The sequence below is a fragment of the Alligator sinensis genome, unplaced genomic scaffold (genome assembly GCF_000455745.1).
Source record: "Alligator sinensis unplaced genomic scaffold, ASM45574v1 scaffold156_1, whole genome shotgun sequence".
NCBI lineage: Eukaryota > Metazoa > Chordata > Crocodylia > Alligatoridae > Alligator > Alligator sinensis.
This window is the reverse complement of record NW_005841844.1, coordinates 10,865-21,631: the sequence shown is the minus strand read 5'-3', so window position 1 is coordinate 21,631 and position 10,767 is coordinate 10,865. Positions and strand designations below refer to the sequence as shown.

The 10,767-nt window shown below is 47.6% G+C and overlaps 1 protein-coding gene across 7 annotated transcripts in view; it reads left to right on the top strand.

The window, feature by feature from the left end:
* Window positions 1-8,031, top strand: part of SLC4A9 (solute carrier family 4 member 9) — a 75,280-nt gene extending 67,249 nt beyond the window's left edge. For 4 of the 7 annotated variants that reach the window (XM_025205825.1, XM_025205817.1, XM_025205835.1 and 1 more), the window contains 2 exons: window positions 1,669-1,869; window positions 6,074-8,031. In XM_025205825.1, coding sequence (XP_025061610.1) covers window positions 1,669-1,869; window positions 6,074-6,244 — 372 coding nt within the window. In that variant the 3' untranslated portion in view covers window positions 6,245-8,031. Of the gene's footprint in view, window positions 1-1,668; window positions 1,870-2,470; window positions 2,560-6,073 lie in introns of all 7 variants that reach the window. The other 3 variants (XM_025205829.1, XM_025205811.1, XM_025205806.1) reach the window with 3 other exon arrangements.
* The last annotated feature ends 2,736 nt before the right edge of the window (window positions 8,032-10,767 follow it).

Below are 10,767 nucleotides of genomic sequence, written 5' to 3'. Positions count from 1 at the left end.
GGACAGGACAGAAAATACATACAGGATCAATCCTCCACTGGAAGGTAACGTGGCCAATTTAATAATAATGCTTTGTTCTAAACAGCTGCTTTTGTTTAAGGACTGTGGACCTCAAAGCCTCACACCAGTGTGATTTTATGGGTGGGGAAACCAAGGCACAGAAAAGACTGTGTTTCTTGGTTTAGGACTCATAGATCAGTGGTGGAGAAAGCAAAAGAACCCAGTTGTCCTGACTTCAGCTCCCATAGCGTAACCTCTGGATGATGCTTTCTATAAGTCAGCAGCTTTTCTGGTTCTTCTGATTCTTTCCACTGTGCTTAATTTCTAGTAGGGGTGCACCAATAGAGATTTTGGGGCCGATACCGATAGCCAATATTTAAGGAGGCATACTGACTGATACCAATCTGATATCTGATACCGCTGCCATCAGGTGGTAAGTTCAATGCAGTGGAAGAGGAGTGGGGAGAGAAGGAGCATGGGGGTGCAGATCAACACCCCCTGTGGTGAGGGAGGAGGTAGGTACAGGCGCTGCCCAGCCGGGGTGGGGGGGGCGTGGGATGGAGGTGTGGCTCATGGTGGGAGGGCATCTCCCATCATTGCTTGCACCCTGGGAGGGCAGGGGGGCATATGCCTCTGGATGTGCGCAGTGCAGGGTGGGCTGCAGCTGTGGGGTGGAGCCGGAGCTGGGGCTGCACAGCTCTTCTCAGCAGGGGCTGGGCTTAATGTGGGCTCTGATGGCACTGGGAGGAGGCTGCAGCCACCCCAGATTTTGCCACAGCTCAACTTCCAGCCCCACACCACCGCCTGGCACAGCCCTGGCTTTTCCTGGTGCTTGGGTGGAAGTGAGGCATTCAGCTGGGGCTACGCAGGGTGGTAGTGAGGGGCTGGGAGCAGAGCTGCAGCGAAATTTGGGGTGGCTGCAGCCTCCTCCCAGTGACACCAGAGCCTGCTCCGAGCCCAGACTCCAGCGAGAAAAACCCTGCGCAGCACTGGCTCTGGCTACACCTTGCATCTGCAGCCCACCCTGCGCCGCACAGATCTGGGACGCATATGTCCGCCCCCGGGTGCAAGCAGCAGTGAGAGCTGCCCCCACTCCATAAGGTGTGCCTCTGTCCCATGCTCCCCCACCCCAGCTAGGCAGCATTTGTCCCTGCCACCTCCCTCACTGCCCCCTCCACTTCCAACTTACCAGCTAGAAGCAGCTCTCCATGCTGCCAGCTCTGCTCTGTGCTGTGCTGCAGCTGCATGCAGCATGGGCATTTATCAGCTAAATTAGTGGTCCCATCAGGCCAACATCTGATACAGACAATTTTCTTTATATCAGTACCGATCCAATATCATGCTGATGTATCAGTGCACCTCATTTTTCGGGATGGAGATTCCATATCTTCTCTAGATAGCCTCTTCCAATCTTTAACCACCCTCATAGTCAGAAAGTACTTTCTAATATCCAAACTAAATTCCCATTGCTGCAATGACCTCAAACTGCAGTGGAAGAAATTTAGGTTGGAGGAAGAACTTTCTGACTATGAGGATGGCTAAGCAATGGAACAGGCTACCTAGAGAATCTCCTCCATCCCTGGAAATTTTCAGGGGCAGGTTGGACACTTGACTGGGATGGTTTGGTCAACAATGATCCTGCCTTGAACCTCATGAGGTCCCTTCCAGACCTACTTTCCTATGATCCTATCTGAGCTCTCGTTTTGGCCCAAGCTGCTGGCTCTAGTGGGGATACGGAAGGCAATGGAGTACATCTTCTCCCTGCATGACCTCAGCTGGCTGGATGACATCATGCCTGAAACAGACAGGAAGGAGGAAGAAGGAAAACTGCCAAGAAGTCCAGAGGCAGAGGAGAGTGACAGTGAGGAGGTAGGTGAAGAAACAGCATCATGTCCTATCTCCTTGAGCCCAGGCACAGGGGGACTAGTCATCTGGCCTGTCTTCCATTCAGGACTATTTAAGTAGACTGAGCAATGGACTTGATGACAGGGAGTGCCTTAGCCTCTTTTTCAGAGATGCTGAGCTCCACATGACATCAGTGGGAGCTGGAGGTGCTCAGTACCAATGAAAACAGCACAGTCTCAGGGTCTAAGAGAGGCACTGTCTAATAAAAGATCACTTTTGAGGATAAGAAACTTGCCCAAAGTTACACAGTGTCAGAGCTGTGAGCTGAAGTCAGGGCTTTAAGTGCTGCTTGGCTGTGTATATAGCTCCATAGTGTGGTAATACAAGTTAGTCACTCCTCTGTCACAGGGAAACCACCCCCACAAAGCTGCAGGTAAAGCTACTGGAGTTTCTGAGTGAGACTTAGCAGCAAGTTACAAAACAAGCAGAGAATGGGTGTTGGCTCCAAACTGGGTGTGGAGAATGCAGCTGTCTCCCAGTGTAAGTGTTTGAATGAAGCTACATATTCAGTGTCCAGGCTGCTCAGACTGTGATCCTTGCCTTGGCCTCTGCTTCTTTCTTCCAGTCTGAATTAATGTACCTTGAGAAAGGACCAGAAATCAATATCTCTGTGAATTAGAGGAAGTGAGGCTCACCGGTGGGACAAAGTGAAAGGTGAGGGGAAATAATTCATGTGATTCATCTTGTTTGGGAAGTGGCAAGCTCATGGGCCTGTGTGCAGCCAGGGAGCTGTGGGTCTTAAGGACCTCTGGAAATCTGTAGGAGCAAGAAGGTTACTTGTAACAAAAAGAGCTTCTGTCTTACCTCTCCCTGCCTGCCCCCAGCTCCTGGCTACCACCTTGTTCTTCCTGCCAAATTGAATGTTTAGTGTTATCCTGATTCATGAGTAGATAGCTCCTTCAGCTTATGCTGAGACTAACCACAGCCTGTACATATCACCCAACACTGCCTGGGAGGGATGTATGTGTTACCAGGCTCATCTGGAACATTTGGCAGCACAACAATGGATTCTGCTGGACCCAGCATGGCCATCTGGCAGCAGAGTGAGCACAGTCACCTGCTAGCATGGCTGGTTGTGTATAGGGAGCCACCAGCAGCACCACTGTTGTGTTTTGTGTAGTGGCTCTTACCTGGCACAGTGGCACAGTGTATTTGCTGTAGTATTTGGTTGTAGTAGCACAGTGGATTTGCTCCTTGAAGTATATACAGTGCACATAGCAGCAGACAGTTCAGCCACCACTCTTGATGCATCTGTTTCAAGAACCCTTTTCCATTGAAAAGTTGGGCGTGGGCATTGCTGGGATTTGCTGCTGATTTGGTTAGATTCTTCCTGTGATCTGCAGCCACACTGCTGACAGATAAATACCAGGTGCATCTACCAATGTTTACTGCAGAGCTGCCTAATTAGCTCCACAGTAAAGTCTCTGCATCTATACATGCAGCCCTATTATGTCACAGTAAACTAAAATGCAGCTGTACATTAGCACTTGTAAATATAAATACTATCCTGTGGTGGTGTTATTTACTGCACAGCAACACGTGTAGATGCTGACAGGGCTGGTTAGGGAATAAGGGTTCATCAGTGTGGGGACTGCATGCTTGCTAGTCCCACACTGGAGCATCCTTGTGCCCCAGTGAGCCCCTCTGCATCACGTTGAGCCAGGGGGAAGCAGCTCCAGACTGGCAGGTTGACCCTCCCCCCAGGCCTCCTGCCAGCTGGAGCTACTCCAACCTAGTTCAACATACTGCATCCCTGGGCACACATGTATATGTGGTGTCCAAGAGCAATAAACTCCGGTGCTGTATATAATGTGACAGTCATTTCTGCCAGACACACCCAGAACATTGAGTGTATGGCAGGTGAGATCTTTAAATGCACCTGTGTCATTAACCAGCATATCAAGAGAACCAGGGGGACCACGAGCAAATAAGAATACAGGAAAGTGTATGAGGAGAGATTAAACAGGCCAGGACTTTTCAGCTTAGGAAAGAGATGCTTAAGAGGAGACATGATAGATATTTACAAAATATTAAATGGTACAGAGAAAGAATAGGAATTTATTATTTACAATCTCTTACAATATTAGAACTAGGGGACATAAATTAAAACTATTGGAAAGTAGGTTTAAAATTAACAAAGGAAGTTCTTTTTCACACAGTGTGCAATTAACTTGTGTAACTCATTGCCATAAGAATTTGTGGAGGCAGGTAGCTGAACCCAGTTCAAAGGTGGATTAGACCAATTCTTGGAGGAAAGGCTCATTAGAGGTCATTGAACATGGTTGATAGGGGTGCAACCTTGAAGCAGAACTTCTGAAACCTCTGAATGCTGGAAACTGCAGTGGGAGAGAAGCAGGGAGTGGAAAATGCTGAATATACCCCAGTCACCCTCCCCCTCTGCATCCACTCTGCCACTGTGTGAGACAGGACTTGATGGACATATGGTCTGACCCAGTGAATGGCATTTCTTATGTTCTTAGTACCAAAGGTTACATGTATTTGACCATACCCCTAATCACAGCCACTGACACACAGTCACACAAGAAGCACTGGAAAGTAGGGCTGTGTGAAGCTTCAGTCACTGATTCGATTCAGCAGAGATTCAGCCCGATTCAGTGACTGAATCTCCAAATCGAATCAGGAGACCCTTTAATCTCTCTGAATTGAATCAGAACCCTCCGAATCAATTCGAAAAGATTTGGCAATTTGGACATAGACACAGCTTTAAATGTTTTTTCTACATACCTCAAGGTATCAGGAGGCTTGTGAATGCTGTGATGCTGGGGAGGGTGGAACATCTCACAGGAGCGCGGGGGGTGGGGGGGCACCAGCGCGCTTGGCAGCAGACCCAGAAGTGGACTTGAAGCACTTCCAATCCACTTCTGGGTCTGCTGGGGAGCGCGCAGGGCCCGCCCCCCCACGAGCGCGCTTGGCAGCAGACCCAGAAGTGGACTTGAAGCACTTCCAATCCACTTCTGGGTCTGCTGGGGAGCGCGCAGGGCCCGCCCCCCCACGCCCCCTCCGGCTCAGTGACTGGTGCCTCCTGGATCTGTGGGGGTAACCGGGGTCCCCCATGGCCGATCACCGAGCTGGGCGGGGCGTAGGGGGGAGGTGCCCAGCCCGTTCCCCAGCGGACCCGGAAGTACTTCCAATCCACTTCTGGGTTCACCGCTGAGCATGCAGGGGCCACCCCCCACACTTCTGTGGGACGCTCCATCACAGCATTCACAAGCTGCGACTGGTACCTTGAGGTATGTAGAAAAAACATTTAAAGCTGTGTCTGTGGCTGAATCGCAGATTCTCTGAATCAGCATTGAATCTTGAGATATGGATTTGGCCTAATTGAATCAGGGACAGTGATCCAAATCAACAAATTGAATCACTGTCCCTGATTTGGGCCGAATCTGAATCTGAATTGAATAGGGCCTGTTTCGCACACCCCTACTGGAAAGAAGCCCAGGCGGTGCCAGCATATTTAAAAAGTATCAGAAGTAACTGCTAATTCAGGAAGGTCAAGTCTCAGGGTGTGCACACACACACATATCATTTTCCTAAGGGATGACGCTGGAAGCTGCATGGTAGAATAGTAGGAGATGGAGAACTGACACAGAGAGCAGGGCTGGTGAGACTCTGTTGCCAAAAATGTCAAAGTACTCTTGCATGTCACAGCTATTCTTCAGGCAGATGAGGGCAACATTGGAGTCTAGCTCTCTTACTGCCTGGTGGGTAATAAGGACTGTCATAGGGGAGGCAGCATGTAGCCATATCTCCTACAGGAAGGAATCAGCCACTGTTGGGAATGAAGACACCTCCACAGGAAGGAAGAAGAGCAGGATTCTTGGCTTTAGTGTCTCTGTGAGATATGCTGGGGCTTTTTATTTTGTAATTAGAACTGAGCAACAGAACTCAACTGCTAACAGTCTGCTTTATCAGGTTTCTCTCCCAAGCCACAAAGATCACAACACAGAAAAGCAAAGCAGCCTGGGCTCTGTGCTGTCCCCATCTAAATAATTCCTAGCACAGCTCCTCTTGCCACACAGGAGCCTCAAGGGCTCAAGCCACATACTGTCATAGGGGCTTTGCCCACAGATCAAAGACATTTTGCTAACAAACAGTAAAAGTACCAATGTTCTCATGTGATTTCCAACATGGCTTCTCTGTTGGGCAGGGAGTATTTCCTGATGGTCTTGCATATGCAGGAAGAAGGCAGCTTGCATTCTGGGAGAAGGTCTCCAGAGCTCTACTGACATCTCAGGTATCAAGCCCAGCTGGTGCACAGGTGGTTTATAGGAAAGGTGCAACACATGGAATGAATGTACCACGATATTCAATTTTATGAACAAAACAGACAGGTAGTCTCTCTTTCGCACTAACTCTCTTCCATATCTCATGATGCTGGATAGGACAACAGCATTTCCAAATATTTGTTCTTCGTTGTCTGTAATTGGATACCATTAGCTAAACCCTGTTTGCCACTGGGTAGCCCAGAGAATCTAACAATGTATGAAATAGGTGTCCTGTCTATTAAACTGTTATTCCTCTGTCATCTCAATCCCTTGGTTGTAAATTCTCTAGCCTCATTCAATTAAAATGAAACCATGCTTTCTAAACTGATTCACTCATTCCCATTGTATTGTGCACGCAGGGGAATAAGTATTAGTGCCAGGAACAATCTTCTCAGTGAAAGAGTCACACCAAGCATTGTAAGTCTCTAACTGATCCAGAAATAGTCTCGGGCTAAGTATGCTGTCTTGGAGTATCTACAGTGCTAGAAGGTCCAGTTTCTCAAAGAAAATAAAGGAGGGAGGTTAAACTCATGCTCATCTACAACTCATGAAAATCTTTCTATCCAGTGTTTACAGCTCCAGACAGCACCAAGGCATATCTCAAGGGAAAGCCTTTGGATCCTACCTTTCAGGAAAGAAATCCTATAACATCTGTAACTCAGCACAGACATATTCCATGGTCAATAGAAGTGGCTAAAGTTATAGAATTTTACACCCTGGATTGTGGCTTCTTCCTCTCTGATAGGGATGGTGTGCTCATGAACACAATAGCTTTCAGCAAAGATGCTGGGATGTGATGGAATGTGGCATGCTGGGGGCAATAAGTTACATGTCTGTGTTAAAGACAAAAAATCTGCAGCTTGCTCCATTTTATGCTGACCAAAGGCTAAGGATATTTTTACAGCAGGGGTGACCAAGCTGTGGCATGGGCAGCCTCTGCGTGAGGCAGATGATAGATCAAGGAGGGGACAGCCTGCAAGCAGATAGGGTAGGAAACAGAAAGAAGAGCAGAAGATCCAGTAGAGGAAGGGGATTGAAGTGGCACTTGGGGAGAGTGTGGGGCTAATTTGTGGCATAGCTTCCAAAAAAGGTTGGGCTTTGCTGTTTTACAGGAAAAGAAAATCCCTCTGTACTCAGGTGACTGTTTCTTTTGGTTTATTTTTTTCATGCTGTACAATAGGAGTCAGTTCTATATGGAACTGCCCTCCTTTCGCCACATATCTCTATCATATCCTGCTGAGCAGCGAGATAATAGTTTCTGTGGGGGCTGAGTCCTTGCTCCCTCAGGATGGACCCACATCTTCCTGAGGATGGGGCTCTCTCTCACCAATGCTTCTGGGACAGGCTGGGCCCCCCAGGCCCTATCTCCAGAAAGGTATGGGTCCATTTTGAAGGAGCCCACATGAGCTATTCTCATGCTGACACTGCCTAGTAGGACATGATAGAGGTATATGATTAGGGCCTCTCATAGTGTCTTCTATTAAGAAGCAGACCCCTAAAGCAGATTTCAGACTTTGTAGGAACAGGTGAATGGGGCAGGTGTCATCTCTCAAGACTGTTGTTTCAGGCTTTCTGCAGACTGAGGCAGATTACTGCCACATGAATTACACTTAGGTCACATTTTCAAGTTTTTCTTCTCACTTAGAAGGCTTGGAAACATTTTTAAGGGCTTGGGGCCTTGCACACAGCCCTCTAGTGACTATGGCCATTTTTATACATGCTTTGGGACATGGCATCAGGCACTTTAATTAGTGAGCCACAGTAATTAAAAGTGCCTGCACATCACATGTATCAGCATTCCCACACGGAAAAAATGGTGGCAGGGAGCTTTGAACTAAAAGGCATCAAACATGTTTTATTTCAAAGTGCCCCACCACCATTTTTTCAGCACCGAGACATGTGGGGATGCTGATACACGTGATGTGGAAGGCTGCCAAAGCACATCAATTTCCGTGCTCCAGCAAACTCGATTAATCAAGTCTACTCCAATGCGCTAGATTTCCAGTGCATTGGGGCAGGCTCTGCTCATGTCTATAGAAGCCCTATATCCCAAACCAGCCCTGGCAGTGTGAATCTTAATGCTCCCTGGAGGTGTGAAAGCAATTGTGTAATATTGTGGATAAACCTTTTCACTTCCAAAATGTGACCAGCTGGTGCCACTTTTGCTATAGCCATGATGAGGTTGAACATCTGTGCCTACATTCCAGTGGCTTTGGAACTTCCCATGAAATCCAGAGGAAAGTACCTTTTACTCCACACTCTTCCCAGCCATCTTCTGATGAATTTTATTTTCTGCCACATACTTATTTGAATATGTAAAAATAGATTTAATATTTGAGAAAAGCTACAAAAGTTATTGATATCATAACATTCAAGAACATTGAACACTGAACAGTTCTACAGGCCTAGTGAGAGGCAGATTCCCACCTGCACTGGAACTGCATTTGGCACCTCAGTTAAGAGATGGGATGCAGAAGTAACTTTTATACCTCCCTTCATGGTCTCTTCATTCTCGAGGCTGTTAGGATTCAAACCAGGCCTCAGTACAAATTAAGGCAGCCGCAGGATAAATCCAACTTGTCTGGTACTTGAAGTTCACCATAGGATAGCTAACCAGTCCTAGTTGTTCCTTCCCATCTCTGACTAGCCTTCCCAGGCCCCAGAAGATAGGTCATGAAGGACTGGCATTATCAATTCCATCCTACCTGAGGTATTCCCTATCAATGGCTGCCAAAAGGTTTCCTTTGCACTTCTGGAATTTCTCGAAAGATTAAATTAGCTTGTGCAGAACCTGGTTCTGGTTTTGAGCTAGCTCAGGAATCTCTGTGCAGTTGTGCTGCACTACATTGTCCATATACATTATATATAATAGTGGCCCCTATGGTAGTTCCTAGATCAAGATTCTCTCCTGCCTTTGAGAGGAGAGAACAAACTTAAACTCTGAAAGCTCTACAACACTTCTAATTCTGCCTTGTTGAGCTGGGTTCAGTGGAATCAACCCATTCTACGGAAAACACACCAGCCCTGCTTAACTGGTCTTTATTTGGCCTGGATTGCTAAAACATGAAACATTTTGGATTAGAGATATTTTCATATAAAGAACATTGTTACAATTACTTTGTAATGACATTCAGTGGAAAGTTAAGAGTTAATAAAATATTGATGAACAACCTGACAAATTTTTGAACCCAAGACATTTGAAATATGGAGCAGACTGTCCATTTGCCAGTGTTTAAAAATCTGTTTCTTGATCCTGTGAATTGAATAGAAGTGGATGAGAATGTTTCTGAAAATTCCAGACTTTTTCCCCATCCTGCACTGGGGTAAAACTGATATCTTTGAAAGTTTTCGTAAACATTGAACAAGACAGAAATAGACCTACCCACCCATCTCAGAGTATGGGAGTGACTCACCGTAGATTGTGGGTTACTGAGGTTCAAGTATTGCTCCCAATGAGGCACCCTAAAAAATTACATATACTGTATCTCTCTACTGCAGTGTTTCCCAAACTTGATACCTGAGGCACACTTTTTTCTGGATTAAAAGTGGCAGGATGATTCACTTGTACACCCAAAAAAGTGTGTGTGTGTGTGTGTGTGTGTGTGTGTGAGTTCACAGGCTAGATCTGGTCCACAAGCTTGATCTCACCTTGTGGTCAGGGTCTGATTCTGTTGGTGGCAGAAAATGTGGAAATTTGATGTGGCAGAGAAGTAGCAGCAGTGTTAATTGCCACCACTTCCCCACTGCCAGGTTTCCAGATCCATGGGGAGCCCCGCGGTCTGGCTGATATGGCTCTACAGGCCAGATCTAACATTGTTAGGGTGCAGCTCCACAAGATACTTTACTGTGCAGTAGATTAGTCTACTGCTCAGTAACATGTCACTGGCTATAGAAGATTAGTCTACTGCTCAGTAATTTGTCACTGTGCAGTAGACTAAATTTCTGTGCAGTTAACTTGTACCTGTAAATGCAGGTACTAAATGAAGTGTGCAGTAAGTACTGCTCGGTAGCACATGTGTAGATACTGACCGGGAGCAAATTTGCTCCCCGTCAGCTAAACCACAAGGGGGGCAGCTTCCTGCTTGAGCCAGAGTCACAGGGCTGGGAGTTTATCATGCCCATGGCAGGGAAGGCTTTTTACCTGTCCCAGCCTGGCCTTTAGACCCCTCGCCTGACCCTAAGGCCTGTGCCAACTGCTGCCAGCCCCTGGGCGTCGGGTCTTAGAGGTGTGAGTCCATGCTGGCCACAGCAGGCTTGTGATCCCAGCTCTGGCCCCCAGGGCCTGCTCCACCACTTGTATGCCTGCCAGGTACTGTGCCCCTCTGCTGAAGGTATGTGCCAAGCCCTGGAGGCACTTGGAGTCTCTGGCTGAGCCACCAGGGTCTGTCAAAGCATCCATGATGGCAGCCTCACCAGTGCCACAGACAGTGTCCTGGGTCCCCAGCTGAGCAGAGGGAGAGACTGCTGACCTTCCTTCACTGTGGGGCGATGCTGAGGTGCAGATCCAGTGAGGAGGACAAGCCGGGGAAGACACCAGCTGTGACCAACTCCATATCCTCCCCAGAGGGGGCCACTG